Genomic DNA, 24710 nt, shown 5'->3' on the forward strand with positions numbered 1-24710 from the left:
GGTATAATTGCGATCGCAACAAGAATATGTGAATTCCGCCACCTACTGTGCGGGTGGATATTAAAGATCCGAAAGTTGGCGGGGACAGTAAATTCTAGCTCAGTATCTTCTTCATAAAATATATATTGGAGAAAATGAACAGTGAGTTGCTTACACCGCCACCTACTGTAGTGGATTGTGAGGCCGGTTACTTCCTCCCTATTCATCCATTTACAGTTGAAGTCGGAAGATTACATACACCTTTGCCAAATACATTTAAAACTCAGTTTTTCACAATTCCTGACATTTAATCCTAGTAAAAATTCCCTGTCTTAGGTCAGTTAGGATCACCACTTCATTTTAAGAATGTGAAATGTCAGAATAATAGTAAAGAAAATTATTTATTTCATATTTTCATCGATTAACAGTCACCGTCACAATTATTACCTCTTATCATCATTCTGACCATTCGTAAACTTCCTGGATCTGCAAAAAACCCAGCCTACCTCATTATTCAGCACTACACATACTGGTTTAATTATTTATTTACTCGCTTACTAAATAACACAAACATACACCCTTTACATGAGAAAGGTCCTTAGTGGACTGACAAGATATGACTGCTTGTTACAACAGATACAGTTGAAGTCGGAAGTTACATACACCTTAGCCAAATACATTTAACCTCAGTTTCAGAATTCCTGACATTTAATCCTCGTAAAAAATCCCTGTTTTAGGTCAGTTACGATCACCACTTTATTTTGAGAATGTGAAACGTCAGAATAATAGTAGAGAGAATGATTTATTTCAGCACATTTCCAGTGGGTTAGAAGTTTACATACATTCAATTAGCATTTGGTAGCATTGTCTTTAAATTATTTAACATGGGTCAAACGTTTCATGTAGCCTTCCACAAGCTTCTCACAATAAGTTGGGTGAAGTTTGGCCCATTCCTCCTGACAGAGCTGGTGTAACTGAGTCAGGTTTGTAGGCCTCCTTGCTCGCACACACTTTTTCAGTTCTGCCCACAAATTTTCTATAGGATTGAGGTCAGGGCTTTGTGATGGCCACTCCAATAACTCGACTCTGTTGTCCTTAAGCCATTTAGCAACAACTTTGGAAGTATGCTTGGGGTCATTGTCTATTTGGAAGACCCATTTGCAACCAAGCTTTAGCTTCCTGACTGATGTCTTGAGATGTTGCTTCAATATATCAACAACATTTTTGTTCCTCATGATGATCTATTTTGTGAAGTGCACCAGTCCCTCCTGCAGCAAAGCACCCCCACAACATGATGCTGCCACCCCGTGCTTCACGGTTGGGATGGTGTTCTTCGGCTTGCAAGCCTCCCCCAGTATCGAAGAGCCCTCACTGCTGCTCGATCATCCTATTTTTCCAACTTAATTGAGGAAAATAAGAACAATCCTAAATTTCTTTTTGATACTGTCGCAAAGCTAACTAAAAAGCAGCATTCGCAAATGGAGGATGGCTTTCACTTCAGCAGTAATAAATTTATGAACTTCTTTGAGGAAAAGATCATGATCATTAGAAAGCAAATTACGGACTCCTCTTTAAATCTGCGTATTCCTCCAAAGCTCCATTGTCCTGAGACTGCACAACTCTGCCAGGACATAGGATCAAGAGAGATACTAAAGTGTTTTAGTACTATATCTCTTGACACAATGATGAAAATAATCATGGCCTCTAAACCCTCAAGCTGCATACTGGACCCTATTCCAACTAAACTACTGAAAGAGCTGCTTCCTGTGCTCGGCCCTCCTATGTTGAACATAATAAACGGCTCTCTATCCACCGGATGTGTACCAAGCTCACTAAAAGTGGCAGTAATAAAGCCTCTCTTGAAAAAGCCGAATCTTGACCCAGAAATTATAAAAAAAACTATCGGCCTATATCGAATCTTCCATTCCTCTCAAAAAATTTTGAAAAAGCTGTTGCGCAGCAACTCACTGCCTTCCTGAAGACAAACAATGTATACGAAACGCTTCAGTCTGGTTTTAGACCCCATCATAGCACTGAGACTGCACTTGTGAAGGTGGTAAATGACCTTTTAATGACGTCAGACTGAGGCTCTGCATCTGTCCTCGTGCTCCTAGATCTTAGTGCTGCTTTTGATACCATCGACCACCACATTCTTTTGGAGAGATTGGAAACCCAAATTGGTCTACATAGACAAGTTCTGGCCTGGTTTAGATCTTATCTGTCGGAAAGATATCAGTTTGTCTCTGTGAATGGTTTGTCCTCTGACAAATCAATTGTACATTTCGGTGTTCCTCAAGGTTCCGTTTTAGGACCACTATTGTTTTCACTATATATTTTACCTCTTGGGGATGTCATTCGAAAACATAATGTTAAATTTCACTGCTATGCGGACGACACACAGCTGTACATTTCAATGAAACATGGTGAAGCCCCAAAACTGCCCTCGCTAGAAGCCTGTGTTTCCGACATAAAGAAGTGGATGGCTGCAAACTTTCTACTTTTAAACTCGGACAAAACAGAGATGCTTGTTCTAGGTCCCAAGAAATAAAGAGATCTTCTGTTGAATCTGACAATTAATCTGGATGGTTGTACAGTCGTCTCAAATAAAACTGTGAAGGACCTCGGCGTTACTCTGGACCCTGATCTCTCTTTTGAAGAACATATCAAGACTGTTTCAAGGACAGCTTTTTTCCATCTACGTAACATTGCAAAAATCAGAATCTTTCTGTCCAAAAATGATGCAGAAAAATTAATCCATGCTTTTGTTACTTCTAGGCTGGACTACTGCAATGCTCTACTTTCCGGCTACCAGGATAAAGCACTAAACAAACTTCAGTTAGTGCTAAATACGGCTGCTAGAATCCTGACTAGAACCAAAAAATGTGATCATATTACTCCAGTGCTAGCCTCCCTACACCGACTTCCTGTTAAGGCAAGGGCTGATATCAAGATTTTACTGCTAACCTACAAAGCATTACATGGGCTTGCTCCTATCTATCTTTCCGATTTGGGTCCTGCCGTACATACCTACACGTACGCTACGGTCACAAGACGCAGGCCTCCTAATTGTCCCTAGAATTTCTAAGCAAACGGCTGGAGGTAGGGCTTTCTCCTATAGAGCTCAATTTTTATGGAATGGTCTGCCTACCCATGTGAGAGACGCAGACTCAGTCTCAACCTTTAAGTCTTTACTGAAGACTTATCTCTTCAGTAGGTCCTATGATTAAGTAAAGTCTGGCCCAGGAGTGTGAAGGTGAACGGAAAGGCTGGAGCAACGAACTGCCCTTGCTGTCTCTGCCTTGCCGGTTCCCCTCTCTCCACTGGGATTCTCTGCCTCTAACCCTATTACAGGGGCTGAGTCACTTACTGGTGTTCTTCCATGCCGTCCATGGGAGGGGTGCGTCACTTGAGTGGGTTGAGTCACTGACGTGGTCTTCCTGTCTGGGTTGGCGCCCCCCCCCTTGGGTTGTGCCGTGGTGGAGATCTTTGTGGGCTATACTCGGCCTTGTCGTAGGACGGTAAGTTGGTGGTTGGAGACATCCCTCTAGTGGTGTAGGGGCTGTGCTTTGGCAAAGTGGGTGGGGTTATATCCTGCCTGTTTGGCCCTGTCCGGGGGTATCATCGGATGGGGCCACAGTGTCTTCTGATCCCTCCTGTCTCAGCCTCCAGTATTTATGCTGCAGTAGTTTATGTGTCGGGGGGCTAGGGTCAGTCTGTTACATCTGGAGTATTTCTCTTGTCTTATCCGGTGTCCTGTGTGAATTTAAATATGCTCTCTCTAATTCTCTCTTTCTCTCTTTCTTTCTTTCTCTCGGAGGACCTGAGCCCTAGGACCATGCCTCAGGACTACCTGGCATGATGACTCCTTCCTGTCCCCAGTCCACCTGGCCATGCTGCTGCTCCAGTTTCAACTGTTCTGCCTGCGGCTATGGAACCCTGACCTGTTCACTGGACGTGCTTGTTGCACCCTCGACAACTACTATGATTATTATTATTTGACCATGCTGGTCATTTATGAACATTTTAACATCTTGACCATGTTCTGTTATAATATCCACCCGGCACAGCCAGAAGAGGACTGGCCACCCCTCATAGCCTGGTTCCTCTCTAGGTTTCTTCCTAGGTTTTTGGCCTTTCTAGGGAGTTTTTCCTAGGGAGTTTTTCCTAGCCACCATGCTTCTTTCACATGCATTGCTTGCTGTTTGGGGTTTTAGGCTGGGTTTCTGTACAGCACTTTGAAATATCAGCTGATGTACGAAGGGCTATATAAATAAATTTGATTTGATTTTTCCCCATGTGCAGTTGCAAACTGTAGTCTGGCTTTTTATGGCGGTTTTGGAGCAGTGGCTTCTTCCTTGCTGAGCGGCCTTTCAGGTTATGTCGATATAGGACTCGTTTTACTGTGGATATAGATACTTTTGTACCTGTTTCCTCCAGCATCTTCACAAGGTCCTTTGCTGTTGTTCTTGGATTGATTTGCACTTTCCGCACCAAAGTACGTTCATCTCTAGGAGACAAAACGCAAATCCTTCCTGAGCGGTATGGCGGCTGCGTGGTCCCATGGTGTTTATACTTGCGTACTATTGTTTGTACAGATGAACGTGGTAGCTTCAGGCGTTTGAAAATTGCTCCCAAGAATGAACCAGACTTGTGGAGGTCTACAATTCATTTTCTGAGGTCTTGGCTGATTTCTTTAGATTTTTCCATGATGTCAAGCAAAGAGGCACTGCGTTTGAAGTTAGGCCTTAAAATACATCCATAGGTACACCTCCAATTGACTCAAATGATGTCAATTAGCCTATCAGAAGCTTCTAAAGCCATGACAACATTTTCTGGAATTTTCCAAGCTGTTTAAAGGCACAGTCAACTTAGTGTATGTAAACTTCTGACCCACTGGAATTGTCAAACAGTGAATTATAAGTGAAATAATCTGTCTGTAAACAATTGTTTGAAAAATTACTTGTATCATGCACAAAAGTAGATGTCCTAACCGACTTGCGAAAACTATAGTTTGTTAACAAGAAATTTGTGGAGTGGTTGAAAAATGAGTTTTAATGACTCCAACCTAACATGGAACCCAAACCGGCTGTGCGCATGCGCAATCGCGCGCTATTGTGCATAAATTCCTTTTCTCCCCCTACACCAAACGCGATCACGACACGCAGGTTAAAATATCAAAACAAACTCTGAACCAATGACATTAATTTGGGGACAGGTCGAAAAGCATTAAACGTGTATGGCAATTTAGCTAGTTAGCTTGCACTTGCTAGCTAATTTGTACTATTTAGCTAGCTTGCTGTTGCTAGCTAATTTGTCTTGGGATATAAACATTGAGTTGTTATTTTAACTGAAATGCACAAGGTCCTCTACTCCGACAATTAATCCACACATAAAACGGCCAACCGAATTGTTTCTAGTCATCTCTCCTCCTTCCAGGCTTTTTCATCTTTGAACTTATATGGTGATCGCATCTACACTTTCATAGTATTACCACGACAACCGGCAAAACAGTTAGTCTTTCAATCACCCACGTGGGTATAACCAATGAGGAGATGGCACGTGGGTACCTGCTTCTATAAACCAATGAGAAGATGGGAGAGGCAGGACTTCCAGCGCGATCTGCGTCAGAAATAGAAAGGAGTTCTATTTTAAACCTTGGCATCGCAGACGCTCGTTGGCGTGCGCGAGCAGTGTGGGTGCAATAATTGAATAACATGGATTTCTAAATTTATTTTGCGACGGTTGCACACGCGACGTGTCCGGTCTGGTCAGCATGTAAGTGTATGTAAACTTCCCGACTTCAACTGTATACAGTTAACACACACAACCTCTTCCACTGGTACTACACAATCATTTGTCTCATGCCCTCCTGCACACTTCTCACATGTATGAATCTCCCTCCTACAAACTGCTGCAACATGACCATAAGCTTGGCACCTAAAACACTGTAATGGGTTTGGGACAAAAGCTCTCAAGGCACATCCTAACTTAACTTAACTGGCACATCCTAACTCAACTTTGCCTGGTAAAGACTCTGCATACAAAAATCAGCAAAACAGACAATGTCTTCTCTTTTTCACCACGATCTCTACCAGGTTTACGTCGCAGCAAACTGGGGACATCACAGACACCGGGAATCTTCAATTTCAATTGCTCCTCCTCAACACGTAATGCCATTCCAGTTATCACTCCTTTCAACGGCGCCCTGCTCCGGAGAGCAAAGCAAGTAATAGGACTTGTCCCTATGTGCTTGGTATGAATCGCCCACTCCCTCTGGATGGTACAACCACAAAAAAAATCATCACGAGTTTACTTCGAGTTACTTTCACCAACTCAACAGTCCCCGACCTCTTCTCCACTGTACCTGACACCACATATGGATCCTCCAGACTGCAAGGATCCATTCTCTCCAAAAGTCTCACTCCCACTTGGCCAGAATCATCATTGTCATCATCAGGATGAGACTCAATCTAAACAAATGTCCTAAAAAGTAAACTACCCACACGGAGATAGATAGAGGACTCATCTTTGTATCTCTGCCGTTATAGCGTCTGTGACAGCATGGGCAGATTCATTTTGAAGAAGTCCATTTTCTTCTTCACGATTTGGCTGATCCCTCCTGATGACCCGGTTGGACACCAACAGGGTCAACAGGAGCGATCAGCCAATGAAGTTTGAAGTCCCACCCAGTTGACTACATTAACATGGTGGAAGCCCTCAATGGCGTTGCCAATGCTAATATGGCCTTTTTTGCCAGTAGAGGCATCTATCATTCTCCATGAGTACTCCTTCTTGAGGCACATAGAACAGGGCGGGGTCAGCTGTGGGCGGGGTCGTAGCCTGCGGGGTGATACATCAGCACGTACATGGGACTGATTAGCTTGTTAGCTGGCTAACATTATAGGTTTACGGAGTCGCGTCTAACATTAAAAATCATTGTTTTCTAATACATTTTTGAGTTAGTAATTTATGTTGCCTGTAAATAATTTTTATGCATGTTTATGGGGATATAACATACACTTTTTTCATAAGTAGAACATTTTAGTTTACTCTGTTGCTATGGTAACTGGCAGCTGTCATCTCGTGTGTGTTTGGGGGTTCACTTTCAAAATAAAAGTCCCAAATTGACAGTGATGCAAACGGACACAAATAGTGGAATCATGCCATATTTGGACTAGATAATGCTAAACAAGATTGTAATGTATGGAGAACCAAATCTGCAGTAATTAGAAATAAATCAATGAAAAAATGCACACATAAATAGATAAATAAATGGATGAATGAATGCACACATAAATAGATAAACAACTATTTCAATAATTAATCACACTTTCTTTCATTTTATTCATTTATATTATTTCTTCATTTATTTATTTCTGTATTTTTTCCTCCAATATGATAATAAGGGGGTGTCAAACAAATATGTGTGGGTGGTATCTAACACACCATTGGTTGATCAATTCCACATAGCGCATTGATCGATTGCATTTGCCTGGGCTGCGTTCAGTTTGACAGAACGGTGTTCAATGTTTAAATGCTATGTTTCACATAAGCACCCCCCCAAAGGCGGGGGAAATGACAGCGAGTAGTGCGGACGAAATGGAGGAAATGGAAAAAAAGTTGGTGAAGCAACTGCTGTGCTGGAATAGTATGGGTGTCAATTCTGATGGTAACGAGCGGGAGAAAGAGGGTCAAGAACCGGAATGGTCGGTAGTGGAAAGGCATAGGAAGAAGAGAGATCATGATACAGAAAGTCCGTGAAACAAAGAACGTTACAATCTCTGATGTCTCTCTGGAAGGCAACCCTTGCTCGGATTTCGTCTACCTTGTTGTCAAGAGTCTGGACGTTGGCGAGTAGTAAACTCGGGAGCGGTGCGCCTGTCTACGGAGCCTGACCAAAAGACCGCTTCTTCTGCCCCTTCTGCGGCGCCGTTGTTTTGGGTCACCGGCTGGGACCCGATCCATTGTCCTGGGTGGTAGACCAAACAGAGGATCCGCTTCAGGAAAGTCGTATTCCTGGTGGTAATGTTGGTAAGTTGACGTTGCACTTATATCCAATAGTTCCTCCCGGCTGTATGTAATAAAACTTAAGATTTCCTGGGGTAACAATGTAAGAAATAATACATAAAAAAACAAAACACTGCATAGTTTCCTGAGAACGCGAAGCGAGGCGGCCATCTCTGTCGGCGCCGGATTGAGTGGAGTCATCACTGTGGTTCCAATATCTATGTCCATAGATGATATTAAAGAAAATGTGAAGGGAGGCAGAGTGATTGAGGCCAAAAGGTTGATCAGTATGCAAGAGGGTCAAAGAAGTGAAGGCTTATCAGTGATGCTGAGGTTTGAGAAAGTCTTGCCGGAAAAAGTACAGACAGGATTCCTTAGCTTCATTGTTAGAGAATTTGTCCCATCTGCACTGCAGTGTTTTAAATGCCTAAGAATGGGACATGTAGCTGCTCAGTGTAAAGGAAAGAAAATATATGCCAAGTGTGGAGGGGCACATGATTACGGTGAATGTGGAAGCAATGTGATGGTTAAGTGCTGTAATTGTGGGAGAGAACACAGTGGTGCATTTGGTGGATGTCAGGTACAGAGAGAGGCTCAGACATATTGGCTCATGATGTATCGTATGCAGAGGCCTTAAAACAGATTGGCAGAAGTACAGTGCGGACTGATGGAGCTTACATGGATGTAAAAAAAAATATGAAAAATAAAACATGAATATATCTTGATTAGATAAGTATTCAACCCCCGAGTCAATAAATGTTAGAATCACCTTTGGCAGCGATTACAACTGTGAGTCTTTCTGGGTAAGTCTCTAAGAGTTTTGCACACCTCGATTGTACAATATTTGCACATTCTTAAAAAAATTCTTCAAGCTCTGTCAAGTTTGTTGTTAATCATTGCTAGACATCCGTTTTTAAGTCTTGCCATAGATGTTCAAGCTGATTTAAGTCGAAACTGTAACTAGGCCACTCAGGAACATTCAATGGCGTCTTAGTAAGCAACTTCAGTGTATATTTGGCCTTGTGTTTAAGGTTATTGTCCTGCTGAAAGGTGAATTTGCCTCCCAGTGCCTGTTGGAAGGCAGACTGAACCAGGTTTCCTCTAGGATTTTGCCTGTGCTTATCTCTGATCTGTTTCTTTTCATCCTAAAAAAAATCCCTAGTCCATGCCAATGACAAGCATACCCATAACATGATTGCAACCACCACCATGCTTAAAAATATGAAGAGTGGTACTCAGTGATGTGTTGTGTTGGATTTGCCCCAAACATAACACTTTGTATTCAGGACAAAAAGTTAATTTCCTTGCCACATTTTTGGCTGTTTTAGTTTAATGCCTTATTGGAAACAGGATGCATGTTTTGAAATATTTGTATTCTGTACAGGCTTGCTCCTTTTCACTCTGTCAATTAGGTTAGTATTGTGGAGTAACTACAATGTTGTTGATCCATCCTCTGTTTTCTCCTATCACAGCTATTAAACTCTAACTGTTTTAAAGTCACCATTGGCCTCATGGTAAAATCCCTGAGCAGTTTACTTCCTCTCCGGCAGCTGAGTTAGGAAGGACGCCTGTATCTTTGTAGTGACTGGGTATGTTGATACATCATCCAAAGTGTAATTAATAACTTCACATGCTCAAAGGGACATTCAGTCTGCTTTTCTTTTTTGTTTACCAATCTACCAACAGGGTCCCTTCTTTATGAGGCATTAAAAAACCTCCCTGGTCTTTGTGGTTGAATCTGTGTTTGAAATTCACTGCTTGACTGAGTGACCTTAGAGATAATTGTATGTGTGGGGTACAGAAATGGGGTAGTCATTCAACAATCACTATTATTGTACTATTATTGCACACAGTGATTCCATGCAACTTATTATGTGACTTATTCAGCACATTTTTACTCCTGAACTTATTTAGGCATGTCATTAAAAGGGGTTGAATACTTATTGACTGAAGACATTTCGGCTTTGAATTTTTAATTCATTTGTAAACATAAAAAACATAATTCCACTTTTACTTTATTGGGTATTGTGTATAGGCCAGTGACAAAAATGTTCAATTTAAGCCATTTTAAATTCAGGCTGCAACACAAAATATGTATGCCCCCAATGGAATTATGCAGTCGAATACATCCACAGTGGGATTTCAACAGTTTTTTCTGTTTATTGTCAAACTAAATAATTATTGTATTTAATCTTAAATTATGTAACAACATTCTGACCCGTGTGTTATTATCTACTCCATATATGGCACGACTCCACTATTTGCGTCACTTTCAATGACAGACGTTTATTTTGAAGGCAAACCGCAAATTCCACTATTGTGGGTAATCGTTATTGTGGCTAGCTTCACATACATAGGGAAGAGCGGGTACCAGGGCCGCGTTCAGCAGGAGGACGGATCAAAGTTCAGACAGAAAAGATTTACGTAGAACAAACATGCCTCTCTGATTCTAAGGAATCATGTCAGTTATATTCAAGGCATTTCTATCTGTAATGTTTTAAAACTGAACATGCCCAGGCGAACCCACTGAGCAATACAAACCCCCCTCGCTTGTTTGTCTGGAAAGCATCCACAAATAAAAAACGTGTGCTGGGCGAGGTCAGCGCTTCTCTAAAAAGTGACTGGCATCTTTGAATGCAGGGCCAGTCCTTACGCCCTAAGCGAGATTTGGTTGTGGGGCGAGGGAAAAATATTGTAGTGCTCCCGTTGACCGCAGAGAGAATAATTGTAGTTTAATTTTGCCATGGGGAGTAGAGAAAATGTTGCAGTTTTAAATCAAATCAAATTGAAATCGATTTATATAGCCCTTCTTACATCAGCTGATATCTCAAAGTGCTGTACAGAAACCCAGCCTAAAACCCCAAACAGCAAGCAATGCAGGTGTAGAAGCACAGTGGCTAGGAAAAACTCCCTAGAAAGGCCAAAACCTAGGAAGAAACCTAGAGAGGAACCAGGCTATGAGGGGTGGCCAGTTCTCTTCTGGCTGTGCCGGGTGGAGATTATAACAGCACATGGCCAAGATGTTCAAATGTTCATAAATGACCAGCATGGTCAAATAATAATAATCATAGTAGTTGTCGAGGGTGCAACAAGTCAGAAACTCAAGAGTAAGTGTCAATTGGCTTTTTCATAGCCAATCTTTGAGAGTATCTCTACCACTCCTGCTGTCTCTAGAGTTGAAAACAGCAGGTCTAGGACAGGTAGCACGTCCGGTGAACAGGTCAGGGTTCCAGCAGGTCTGGGACAGCAGGTCTGGGACAGGTAGCACGTCCGGTGAACAGGTCAGGGTTCCATAGCCGCAGGCAGAACAGTTGAAACTGGAGCAGCAGCACGGCCAGGTGGACTGGGGACAGCAAGGAGTCATCATGCCAGGTAGTCCTGAGGCATGGTCCTAGGGCTCAGGTCCTCCGAGAGAGAGAGAAAGAAAGAGAGAATTAGAGAGAGCATATTTAAATTCACACAGGACACCGGATAAGACAGAGAAATACTCCAGATGTAACAGACTGACCCTAGCCCCCCGACACAAACTACTGCAGCATAAATACTGGAGGCTGAGACAGGAGGGGTCAGGAGACACTGTGGCCCCATCCGATGAAACCCCCGGACAGGGCCAAACAGGCAGGATATAACCCCACCCACTTTGCCAAAGCACAGCCCCCACACCACTGGAGGGATACCTCCAACCACCAACTTACCATCCTGAGACAAGGCCGAGTATAGCCCACAATGATCTCCGCCACGGCACAACCCAAGGGGGGGCGCCAACCCAGACAGAAAGACCATGTCAGTGACTCAACCCACTCAAGTGATGCACCCCTCCTAGGGACGGCATGGAAGAACACCAGTAAGCCAGTGACTCAGCCCCTGTAATAGGGTTAGAGGCAGAGAATCCCAGCAAACGTTATGCAATTCTACACATTATGCCATGGGGCGGAGAGAAGTTTAGCAATTTTATAAAACATTTAATGCAAATCTACAAATATTGTCATGGGACAGAGAGAAAAAACATACAGCTAATATCCTGCAATTCTACACATTTTGACTTATGCCATGTAAATTATATCTGAGTGAGAGTGACTAACAAAATCAATGGGGGCCCCCAGGAGGTCAGGGCCCCTGGGCACATGTACTGTCTGCCCAGTCGCTATTCGGCGATGATTACTACAAGTTTAGATTGCTGGCAAGACTAGTAAAAAAATTTGGACATTTTGGGTAACTGCATACGTGGAGTGTCTGAAAGTGGGTGTTGCGAAATCAGTGGGAGGATCAACATAAGTAGGTGTATGGAAACAGCTAATTGGGCAGATTGATTGCCACTCGAGACCGTTTTGTGTGGCTGCTCACTGCTTCCTTGTAGCATGTTATCTAAGCCGGTTAGTAGAATTAACTCATCAGGTTAGGATCATTAAACATGGCAGGTTGCTCTTTTGCTCCTAGCTGGGTTCATCATCTTTAAAGTGAATATAAAAAATCTTGCCTATTTGCATTTGCACAAAAAATAACCCGAAGCTAGTTTTAGTTTCTCTTTGTCTTCCTAGGGTTACCTCAGTGGAAGCCAACAATCTTTTACAGTTGGACGGTCGACCATATTAAGCTTTGGTTGACATTTGAGAAAGCAAGAAATGGTAGTTATGCTGAGCTTATAAAAATGTGCCTCTTCAATTTACCTCTCCAAATGACTTTAGGACGAAGGACTGTCCAAGCCCCCATGAGGTATCCTATCCACCAGAACCAATGAGTTTGGATCAGTCTGATTGTCTGTGCTCCGAGTCAGAGGGGGACCATCTTGAGGTAGGCTATAACTTCCAAAAGTGTTGAAAAGTACATATCCCCCATTTATAACACTGCACTAATCCATCACATTTTCTCACAGTAAAGTGTAACCTGTGTGTTTACTTGTTAACGTCTCTGTCTCCTACCCTGTTCCCTTTAACTCTGCTCCTGTTCTGCAGGACCTAGGGGTTCTGCCCAACACACATGGATGCACCTGGTGTCCTCCATTACCAACCACCCTCCAACTTTTCATTACATCATCTACAGCTACTGTTGTTGTCATTATCTGCAAATATATACTTTTTGCTCTATCATCCTGGGCACATAACATGTGAGATACACAGATTAACTCAGAACAAAGAGAGCAGCAGTGCCTGGACTTTTCAGTCTCCCTCTTCAAGTCCCCCTTCCGAGACTGGCTGGCTGTTGAGAACAAGTGACAGGCAGAACCTCCCACCCACACAGCAACCACCTTCTATATTCCACACACCAGAATTCAGTATTTTAGTCTGATTGCCATGTGTGTACAAAAAATCTGTGAAAATAAATTAATGACACAACTGTACCAAAAAATATAAACATTTATGTATTAAAATCTTAAATATTGCCAGGTTGGTTTTCCCAGCTGTTTCATAAGGTGTTCATTATTGTAAGAGGTATGGTGTCCTATGATGGTATTTATTTGTTCCACATTATTCATTGTTGTATCCTAGGACCTACAATAGATACATACATATACACATACACATACATATATTCATTCAAGGGTATATTAATGAAATATGCGAGATAGGAAAAAAAAATCATAATAGAGGACTTTTGAAATTATATTATTTCAGTGTAGATAAGGGAAGGGCAGGTTAAAATAAAAACATGAGTCAGACAAGCCACTGTATGAATCAAACGGATTTGCCTATGAATGGAGTGGAAATTAGCTGACTTAGTGATCTGTAAAAAAAAAAAAAAAAATGTAAACATGTATTGTAAATGTTTATCAGCACAGCATTATGACAGCATTTTCTAAACTGCACGTTTTCTTTGCCATTTCCGAAACGTAGCAACGTTTAAGACATGGATTTCATGTTGTAATGTTAATAAGGTACCAAAAAGTAGTTAGAATTCATGTTTTCATTTTATTAGCTTAACAAAACTTGTTTCAACAAAATTGTCGCGGAAATCAGCCTTGTTTGCATAGCGATGATGAAAATTACATAATTTAGGCTGTGATACCTAAAATTCAAATCATTAGGTCATCACACCGTTGCTATAGCAACAGACGTGAATAGTTTATCGAATCCCATCGTGACGTAGAATTTGGCATGGCAGGCCCCCTAGCAGCCAGGGGCCCAAAGCGACCGCTGATGTTGCTTAGGCCTGGAGCCCTGTTTGACTGAAATGCATTGTGAAATACACAGTAGGTGCCTAATCTTCATTGACTGTGTGTGAGAATACAAGTGGTTATCAACATTGATAGAGGTGGTTGATATTGAATGGATGGACAAAGATAGTATTTTTTTTTCTTAGAGTCAAACTAAAATATTAATACTCTACCCTGAATATTGTTTCAGATCACTTCCACTTGTTCAGAGTTACAGAAATACACGCATTAGGAGTTTAGCTATAGTACAAGTCAAACATTTGGACACACCTACTCATTCAAGGATTTTTATTTGTACTATTTTCTACATTGTAGAAAAAGTGAAGACAACTAGGAAATAACCCTTATGGAATCACGTAGTAACCAAAAAAGTGTTTTACAAATCAAAATAGATTTTAGATTCTTCAAAGTAGCCACCCTTTGCCTTGATGACAGCTTCGCACACCCTTGGCATTCTCTCAACCAGCTTCAGAAGGAATACTTTTCCAACAGTCTTTAAGGAGTTTCATTGAATGAGTAGGTGTCCAAACTTTTGACTGGTACATGTTATAAATGATCATATTATTATTATTATTATTAAGTGGTTGGTTGCAGAGGGTGAGACAAATGGTCCTTGCCTAGTCTAGACTGGAGCCTGTTCTTGGCACAGCTCCCTGAAACCCATCCAAAAATAGACAAATCTGCTCTCCAAAGATCTCTGCCTGGCCAATTGTTCATGTAGGATAGGGATAATTGTGAGACAACTCGGAAACTCAGTTAAAATTAGCATACACTTTTTTTACGTAGAGCTACCTATTGGTTGATTCTGAAACTGAACAAATTTTTCAGAGTTTCCAAGTCAGAAATTTCAGAGTATTCTTGAACGCGGCATAAGTCTGTGGCAATCAAAACACCAACACCTCACTTGGTGTAATGTTGTTACATGGCTTTCTTCTGAATATGGGACACTACTGTACACAGAATACACTTGACCCATATAATATTCTCACCTTTGTGCCAAATGACAGTATCCTATCACTAACACTTGTTAAATCTAGCGTAATGTGTTGCATGACAAGTACATGATATGTTTCACCTAGGGGCCAGACACCACATGATAAAAGGCAGGGAGCTTTGGTCAAGACCAGGTAATGACATGCTAGGAAAGAAGATAGTGTGTATCAATCATGCCTGATTGTATGACAAAACACTGCGGATATGAATTTCATTAAAAGAAAAAACACCAGCAATTATTGGGAAAAAAAATCTTATTTTAGAAGAACTCACTACATAACACAGAAAATATACATTAGTATTTTGTCTTTGTACATTAGGCAAGTAAACTGCAATAGTCCATCAGAGACAGAATAAAATAATAAACCAGGGGAAAATTGAGGATCAGGGGAATAGAGGGTAAAGAAAAAAGGGCACGGGCGCACACACTCTTTCACACATTTTAAATCAAAACCCCAAAACTACCAGCAAGAAAACCTAAAGTTAAAAGCATGCATAACAAATCCTACCTAGGACACTACACAATTCATATCCTTCATCAAGGTGAATACAGGAGAAATAGGTCTCCACACCACCCGAATATCAGAATTAAAAAAAAAAAATAAGACGGTACACCACACAGAGGGGAAAGTTATCGCTAAACCAAATTTTAACCAATATTTGAATTACACATTGTCCTGATGTTATAGAATAACTGACACGTTGTACAAACTTACAGGGTGTTTTGCAATTTCTCATATTTTTCTGAAACACTGGTTCAATACAGGGGGCAATTGCCAAGCAATTTAAGAGGAGGCACTTTTGGAAAAAAAATAGTAATTAAAAACTTACCTATGACTTCAATTTGTGCATGCATGACTTGTAATGGTTATGTCCATCTCCGAAGAAACACACCTGAACTTGACAAATTGGGTCATGGTAGGGGGTGCACCGCATGGTGTTCAAATCCAAAATAAAGACTTGCATTTATAACCTTTTTCATATGTTAAATGGTGACTTACAGCAACTTTTCCTGAAGTGCTGAGGTGAATGAACCCAACATGACAAGCAAGCTACAGTACATGTAATGCACCCTTATGTCCATCTGCCATAAATGCAAATTCGGCCTGATATTTCGGTCATTCTAGAACCAAAGCAGCTCTCCTCCAATAGAGGGATTCTACAACAGCATTGCATTCTTACCATTCTGCTCCCTACAAGGCCTCCTGTCCGTCAAAGCAACCTGTAACAAAACTGAACTCATGCACACAAGAGCAGACGTTGAAGAAGGGGGAAGTGGAATAAAAACATAAGAATCTATAGGACTCAGATTCTACCTACAGAAATGCTATTTATTTGGTACTAAGTGTCTTGCTGGATGGATAGGGACAATTGATATATTATCCAGTTTTATGTCTGTGCTATATACAGGTCTTTACAATATCTTCCTGAAAAGCAGTTCATAGACTTAAAAAAAAAAAAACTTGGTTATTCATCTTATGCTTTGTTGTTGTTTTTGAGTTGGCACTTGCTTGGCGGTTTTCAGTCAGGATCTGGTAACAGCTGTTATGTTCTATTGCAGCCTGTTGTTGCCAGACGGTTTCTGACAAAGTCAATGAAGACCAGCCATGCAATAGAGTGCAGGAAAACATTGCCATGTTGTTTCTCAATTGGCGACCTGTGTAAGACAAGAACAGGCAACTTAGCACATATTGGATATACTGTAAAAAACTTCCGTCATAGTCTTTCAGAAACTTCAAGAGGTATGAATGAACCATCTACATATTTAATTTGAAGTGTGAACAGTGTAATAAGTTACTCAGAGATGCCATATAATAGCATAGGGACCTCCTCAAAATCACAACACTTGGTTTGTAAAAGATCCAAGGGGCAAAAGTCCACAACACTTACCCTGAAAAAATGAAGCAAGAAGCCGCTTGATAAATAATCACTCAAAGGCAGTCTCTTGGCTCTTTCTTACACAACGGGCCACTTTCCTTTTGAATTCCCCATGTCGGTCTTCCCTCCACTCTTTCTGCAGGGGGAACAATGAAGGGGGAAAACATTTTAGCTGAAAGATGACAGATTCTTGCTCTCCAAAGGCAAATATGATGTTTGGGAACCTGGAACATTAAGAATTCTGTGCACTACAGGATGGAATATACCATTAAAAGGTCCAATTCAGTCGTTTTAAACTCAATATCAAAAAAATTCTGGGTAACAATTAAGTACCAAACTCCATCCCACCAAAAAAGGCTGAAATTTCAGGTGGTCTTTTCAAACAGCTCTTACACGAAAAGGGCAACATCAGCATTTCCACAAAATTATTATAACCTCAGTGTGGAAATGTATATAAAACACAGGAAATCATGTTTTTGACTGCACTGGGCCTTTAACTCCTTTTGTCCTAAATAACCATCCACAGATTGTCGATTTATAAAGAACAGTAATCAGAGTGAGCTCAAACCCCTGATTTGGCCCCTCAGGTGAAAATGAGACTTACTGCAGCGTCTACATTGGCAGGCGAGTCTCCGTTAGGGTCCGCCAACATGGAAATAACACTAATCATGATGGTTTCCACTGTGTGGATGGGCAGCCAGCGCTCCTCAGGCTTCTCATAGCCGTACTTATCTTCACCAGGCTCGTGCAAAATAGATATACATACGTCACCGTTCTTGTCAACTGCAAACAGGATAAAAGACATGAAATTAGAACAGATTTATTTACTTGTTTCTGTGTGCATGTGTGTGTGCATGCGTGTGAATAACTGCCAGAGTAAAGGATTTTGGTGGGTTCCAAAAAAGTATTACTTTACTGAGAAACACTACTGGTCCTCCTGAGGGATAGCCTACATTTATTTCCCCAACAGTAAACAGACAAAAAAGTGCTAATAATTTCAAGAGAAAACATACCCAGTGCAATACACTCATACTTACCATTAGGGTGCCATATATCTGTGATAAATTTCATTTTAGGTGGCCTGAGAGGGTAGTCTTTGGGAAACGTGAGATGTGCTTTAAACACACCGCCTTCACTGTGGCAGAGAGAAATATGGTTCATTATGGTCAAATATCAGGGGTTGGAATATAGGGATCTGACAAATGGAAAAAGTCTAACGTTTAAACAGCAATTAATTATTTATTTTTTTCTGTTAAAACAATAAGAAAAATTCCTATAATTCCACGTGATGATCACATTTTGTCCGGACCTCTGGCAGTCTCTATGAGGGTGCCACAGGGTTGAATTATCGGATCGACTCTTCTCTCTGTATATATCAATGATGTCGCTCTTGCTGCGGGTGATTCTTTGATCCACATCTATGTAGACGACGCCATTCTGTATACATCTAGCCCTTCTTTGGACACTGTTAACAAACCTCTAAACGAGCTTCAATGGCCTCCAACTGCTCTTAAAACGCTAGTAAAACTAAATGCATGCTCTTCAACCGATCACTGCCCGCACCCGCCCGCCGCCTAGCATCACTACTCTGTACGGTTCCGACTTAGAATATGTGGACAACTATAAATACCTAGGTGTCTGGCAAGACTGTAAACTCTCCTTCCAGACTCATATTAAGCATCTCCATACCAAAATTAAATCTAGAGTCAGCTTCCTGTTTCGCAACAAAGCCTCCATTCATGCTGCCAAACATACCCCCGTAAAACTGGCTATCCTGCCGATCCTTGACTTCGGCGATGTCATTTACAAAATAGCCTCCAACACTCTACTCAGCAAACTGGATGCAGTCTATCACAGTGCAAACCGTTTTGTCACCGAAGCCCCATATACTATCCACCATTGCAACCTGTATGCTCTCGTTGGCTGGTCCTCGCTACATATTTGTCGCCAAACCCACTGGCTCCAGGTCATCTATAAGTCTTTGCTAGGTAATGCTCCGCCTTATCTCAGCTCACTGGTCACCACAGCAACACCCACCAGTAGCATGCGCTCCAGCAGGTTTATTTCACTGGTCATCCCCAAAGCCAACACCTCCTTTGGCCGCTTTTCCTTCCAGTTCTCTGCTGGCAATGACTGGAACGAATCGCAAAAATCATTGTAGTTGGAGACTTACATCTCCCTCACTAACTTCAAGCATCGGCTGTCAGAGCAGCTTACTGATCGCTGCAGCTGTACACAGCCCATCTGTAAATAGCCCATCCAACCAACTACCTACCTCATTCCACATATGTTTTTTTTCTGCTCTTTTGCAAACCAGTATTTCTACTTGCACATCCTCATCTGCACATCTATCACTCCAGTGTTAATTGCTACATTTTAATTACTTCGCCACTATGGCCTATTTATTGCCTTACTTCATTTGCACACACTGTATACAGATTTTTTCTATTGTGTTATTGACTGTATGTTTGTTTATCCCATGTGTAACTCTGTGTTGTTTTTGTCGCACTGCTTTGCTTTATCTTGGCTTGGTCGCAGTTGTAAATGAGAACTTGTTCTCAACTGGCCTACCTGGTTAAATAAAGGTGAAATTAAAAAAATTAAAAACCATTGCAGATGGTCTAGAGAAAATTGTATAATCTATGCTGGAGTTGGAAGGGGACAGTTATAGTTATGTAGTTTGAATTAGTCTAGCTGACGTTAGCTAGCTAGCTTGCTTCTCTCAGTTTGATGCAGTCAAGACAAAATACTATGTAATCAGATGAGATGCTAAATAACTAGCAATAAGGTAGTCTACCAGCACAAATCAACTTGGTTGCCCTGTCTCCCCCTCCCTGCTCCCCTCCTCATTCACAGATGCATACCGCACAGTTCCGCTTAACAAAGTAGCAAAAAAAAGAAAAACATTTCTGATCCCAATTTCGTTTCAACGTTCACACTAATTGTAATATAGTTGAAAAGATCACAAAATCTTTACATGAACGGACAACTGCTGTATATGACAAATAGCAAATTCCTCCTCACATCCACATACTCCCCAGCTGGCTTATCAACCAACCCACACAGCAAAATCAGAGTGGAACTGTGCTGGCAGACTTACTAGCATGTGTCTGGTGGGCCGATGATTAAGACTTCCCATCTGTAGAGGTCATTATCGTCTATCAAGCCTGCTGAGAATCCCTCCACTGGGTTCTTATTCAGCTCTGGTAAATCAAGAGAAAACATTTTAACATCATTTGGTTTTTCATCAGAACTTCATCCAGTCTATAAAGTAAGAAGTACATCTCACAAATCAGTTGTGTTGGAATGCTGGATTCAGCACTCAGATTTAAATGTTCCTCTCTGTGAACATAATAAATCTGTTGATCTTTAAATAATTTGTATCCCTATTAAGTAGCAATTTAAACAACTCAAACATTTAAACTGCTAACTCAAAAGTGCAATGTGGTTTAAATGTGCTGTTACACTGGCAGCCAGTCCCCTGCCATGCTAAAACAGCAGCACAGTCAAAGGACTGCACCCATCTGTCACACAATGGGTTCTGGTCTATTTCATTTCCTCTCGAAACAACCATTTCAAAAGTGAAGTCTACTAAAAGAGACATGTGAATGGTCCCAATAACGCACCTCTAACTGTATAAGTAATTGGTGAAGCAAATATTCACTAACTTGATCAGGCCTTGTGCAACTCAAAGCACAGGAGCAGTGACCACTACTTCTGCTGTTGATGGGGGTGAGTGAGGAGTCAAATGACTACTGCAGTAGTAGGTTACACACCCTTTGAACAGCAACCCTGACATTTTTTACATTTTAGTCATTTAGCAGACACTCTTATCCAGAGTGACTTACAGTACTGAATGCATACATTTCATGCATTTTTTGTTGTTGTACTGGCCCCCTGTGGGAATCGAACCCACAACCCTGGCGTTGCACACACCATGCTGGCGTTGCAAACACCATGCTCTACCAACTGAGCCACAGGGAGACTGAGGACTGCGTTTAGGTTTTCATAGTTACTTTTAAATCATATTAGCACATTTATTCAAGCAAATGTTTCATTATTTTGCATAGACCAGATCAAGTTAATCTAGTTAAATTCTAAGTACTCCAGAATTTGTAGGGAGGGAGGCTTTGAAAGTGTGTCAATGCAAAAGAGAAACTGGTAAATATGAGTGGCGCTTTTAAGTCACATGACCAGTAATCAATCCAGAGGAGCATTGTCAAGGAGGTCATAGGTTCAGAGAGTTCATGGAATGTGTGAATCTCAAGGCTTCCCCTTTTGAGAAACAAAGCGGCAGGGACCAAGAAAGGCCTCTGGGACACAGCCACATAGGGCTTTAGAACAAGGTGTTCTCCCTCCGCTGAGAACTTGGCAAGGAGCCGCAGTAATAGGGTCCTGTAAAATCGGTTTTATTTTCTGCCTGATTCTGTTTCTCCCCCAAATTCCGTTTTCCCCGCTTTATTTTTTCGAAGTTTTCGTTTCAGGTTTTCACTCTCAACATTACACCTGGTATAATAGAAAAAAAACGAAATGTTCTAAGTCCACAACAACATTTAAACCACATCAGGAGATGTCTAGGGAAATTGATTAATTTAGAAAAAGCCATATCTCAGACTGCCCCCCCCCAAAAAAAATTATTAAGATGTGCAAAAGAACACAAGACACATCCCGGAGTTGCCTCTTCACTGTTGATGTTGAGACGGGTGTTTTGCGGGTACTATTTAATGAAGCTGCCAGTTGAAGACGTGTGAGGTGTCTGTTTCTCAAACTAGACACTCTAATATACTTGTCCTCTTGCTCAGTTGTACACTGGAGCCTCCCACTCCTCTTTCTATTCTGATTAGAGCCCGTTTGCGCTGTTCTGTAAAGAGAGTAGTAGCGCAGTGTACGAGATCTTCAGTTTCTTGGCAATTTCTCGCATGGAATAGCGTTCATTTCTCAGAACAAGAATAGACTGACGAGTTTCAGTAGAAAGTTCTTTGTTTCTGGCCATTTTGAGTCTGTAATGAAACCCACAAATGCTGATGCTCCATATACTCAACTAGTCTAAAGTAGGCCGGTTTTATTGCTTCTTTAATCAGAACAACAGTTTTCAGCTTTGCTAACATCAATGCAAAAGGGTTTTGTAATGATCAATTAGCCTTTTCAAATGATAAACTTGGATTAGCTAACACAAAGTGCCATTGGAACACAGGAGTGATGTTGCTGATAATGGGCCTCCGAATGGAATATCTACATAGGCGTACAAATTCAGCCATTTCCAACTACAATAATCATTTACAACATTAACAATGTCCCACCCCCCACCACCACCCGGGGTGCATGCTTTGTTTTTTGCCATAGCACTACACAGCTGATTCAAATAACCAACTCATTATGAAGCTTTGATGATTTTGAATCAGCTGTGTAGTGCTCGGGCAAAAACCAAAACGTGCAGGAGGGGGCCCCAAGACCGAGTTTGGGAAACCCTGCTTTAAAAACACCATAATGTTTCATCTGTATGTGCTTTAAATTTAAAAAAGTGCCATATGAAGCGTTATCGCTTTCTCTGTAATATGAGTAGTATTTTGAGTTCAATAACAATTTTCTTACATTAATTTATGAATATAAAAAAAATATAAACATGAATATTGAAAATATACACTTTCTGATTGGGTTCATTCTTCAATATGAACATAATATACTCTACAGGCACATCAATGTTCCAGAGTGGGATCTCTGCTAGTTTTAGAGTTGAAGTTTGCACCCCATATTTTCTTGCTCCATTGTTTAGGGGGCCAAGTGGACAGAAGGCTGTTTGGCTCATCTCAGTCACGAAGAGGAACAATTTAAATCTGCCGTTCTGCCCTTGAGCAGAGAGGTTGGGTTAAACGCGATAGACACATTTAGGTTGAATGCATTCAGTTGTGCAACTGACAAGGTATCCTAATTTCCTTTACCAATGCAGGTGGTAACATTAAAATAAAACCCAGCCCTTAAACGAAACAGGTTGAAAATAATTTGTATGTCATATCATAGGAAAAGATACCACATTCGCACAGATTTTCACAAAGTGGGCAGTTCAGATTTGTCACTTCAAGCCCAAATATCATACTTTGACTAAAACGATGACTTATTGATTTAAATAGTTGTGCAACATCATGGGTAAGCTCTGGCCATCGTCTTGGTGTGGCCGTTTAAAAGGATGCCTGGGTAAAGCCAAAATGCCACAAATGTAACCTTTATTTAACTAGGCAAGTCAGTTCAGAACACATTCTTATTTACAATGACGGCCTACCCCGGTGCCACCCTACGGAACTCCCAATCACAGCCGGATGTGATGCAGCCTGGGATCGAACCAGGTACTGCAGTGACGCATCTTGCACTGAGATGCAGCGTCTTGGAGTCCTTCCTCCAAAGGTCCCTTATATGGATTCAATTTCGTAAAAAATAAGAACTATCGTAGCACATGTCAAATAACGTTACTTAACAGAATGAACACATTTAGCTAACGGGTGGTTCAGTTAAACTCACGGCTCCGTCTTCCCCAACGTTAATATAAAGTCTGACAATTGTGCATCAATGGCTACAGTTGACATGTGTCCGCTAATGTTAGCTAGACATCTAAATGACGTTCAAAACAAAGGGGTAACAAACGTTAACTAGTAAGCTACCGGTGAGTCGTTTTGCGTCCACAAAACAAAACCAATATAGACCTACAATATAAACATAACCAAAACATACATCTAGCGTTAGATGGCTTGGCATCGAACTATTTTATCAACCGAAACTTTTGTACCTATGTTTCCACAAAGTGTCCTATATCAACTGTCTGTAGCTAGCTTCGTAACTGCCTAGCTCGCTGCCACTGGTGGGCTTACTTTACTGTATTCAACTATCAAAATTAAGTAATCAAAGATGACATTTCACACCATAGTCCATACATGACAGTATATAAACGCCGGAACAAAGATTAGTTAGTTAACGTTCGCTAGCTAGCATAGCAACCCGACAAGCAATCAGAGCGTTAGCCGGCTACGTTAGCCACCAGTTTATAAATTACCTGCCAGCTGTCTCCTGAGTAACAGTGCTGCCTGAGGCTCCGTCATGTTTTACAATTTGGATTCTAAAATGTTAGCTAGCTAATATTGCGAGGTGAGAGAATTAGCTAGCAACTTTCAATAAATAATGCCAGTGCTTTTTTTCTAGTCTGTTTTGCTCAACATTCTCATTCTGGGGCACATGCGCACTAAAGAAAACAGTAACGCTGCGTGAAGGCAATTATCAGTACGCGCAACAGCACTTGTGACATCACCTTCTTCTTCGGTGGAATTTTGACAGCCTCTGCATATGAAATCTTCTGGACGGCCCTGACTTTGACAACCTCATTTTCACCACAGTTGCAACACTTCAATGCTCAAAAAAAGTAAAAATGCTCACTAGAGGCAGTTGATATGATGTACATTTTGAAATTTGAATTATGAACGTTTTTCAGTTTGAGCACCTGCCCCCTGAAAGGTCTGTGTATGCCCCTGATCGAGAACTGCCCTACTGAATGGTCTGTGCACAGCCCTGATCTTCTTCGTCTGTGGATTTTATATGGTGGTTGGCAATTAACTTTAAAGTGCATTACACCTGTCAGCTGGACTGGAGTGTGGACCAGAGACAGTGAAAGTCTAAATCCTACCCAATATTGATTTCTCCCTAAGGAAACAAAATACAT

The 24710-nt window shown here is 41.3% G+C and overlaps 1 protein-coding gene and 1 long non-coding RNA gene across 2 annotated transcripts; one reads left to right on the top strand and one right to left on the bottom strand.

Moving 5' to 3' along the window:
* The first annotated feature begins 7961 nt into the window (after nucleotides 1-7961).
* Nucleotides 7962-13545, top strand: LOC115148450 (uncharacterized). The gene is made up of 3 exons (XR_003866677.1): nucleotides 7962-8010; nucleotides 12672-12777; nucleotides 12939-13545. It is a non-coding gene; the product is annotated as an uncharacterized LOC115148450 (long non-coding RNA).
* Nucleotides 13546-15366: 1821 nt separating this feature from the next.
* On the bottom strand, nucleotides 15367-24256 carry LOC115148451 (ubiquitin-conjugating enzyme E2 G1). Its single transcript, XM_029690348.1, has 6 exons — nucleotides 24051-24256; nucleotides 20109-20211; nucleotides 18046-18143; nucleotides 17613-17791; nucleotides 17021-17144; nucleotides 15367-16787 (listed from the first exon to the last, which is right to left on the bottom strand). Exons 1-5 carry the CDS (start codon nucleotides 24094-24096, stop codon nucleotides 17058-17060), a joined length of 513 nt encoding a protein of 170 aa, XP_029546208.1. The 5' UTR covers nucleotides 24097-24256; the 3' UTR covers nucleotides 15367-16787; nucleotides 17021-17057.
* Between the last annotated feature and the right edge of the window lie 454 nt (nucleotides 24257-24710).

The sequence above is a fragment of the Salmo trutta genome, chromosome 15 (genome assembly GCF_901001165.1).
Source record: "Salmo trutta chromosome 15, fSalTru1.1, whole genome shotgun sequence".
In the NCBI taxonomy this organism is placed as follows: domain Eukaryota; kingdom Metazoa; phylum Chordata; class Actinopteri; order Salmoniformes; family Salmonidae; genus Salmo; species Salmo trutta.

Coding starts and splice junctions, on each gene's coding strand:
- LOC115148451 (XM_029690348.1), bottom strand. CDS start 24,096: ATGACGGAGCCTCAGGCAGCACTGTTACTCAGGAGACAGCTGGCAG. Junction 20,212..24,050: donor ACTCAGGAGACAGCTGGCAG/GTAATTTATAAA, acceptor TTGATTTACCAG/AGCTGAATAAGAACCCAGTG. Junction 17,792..18,045: donor AGATATATGGCACCCTAATG/GTAAGTATGAGT, acceptor TCCTGTTTGCAG/TTGACAAGAACGGTGACGTA.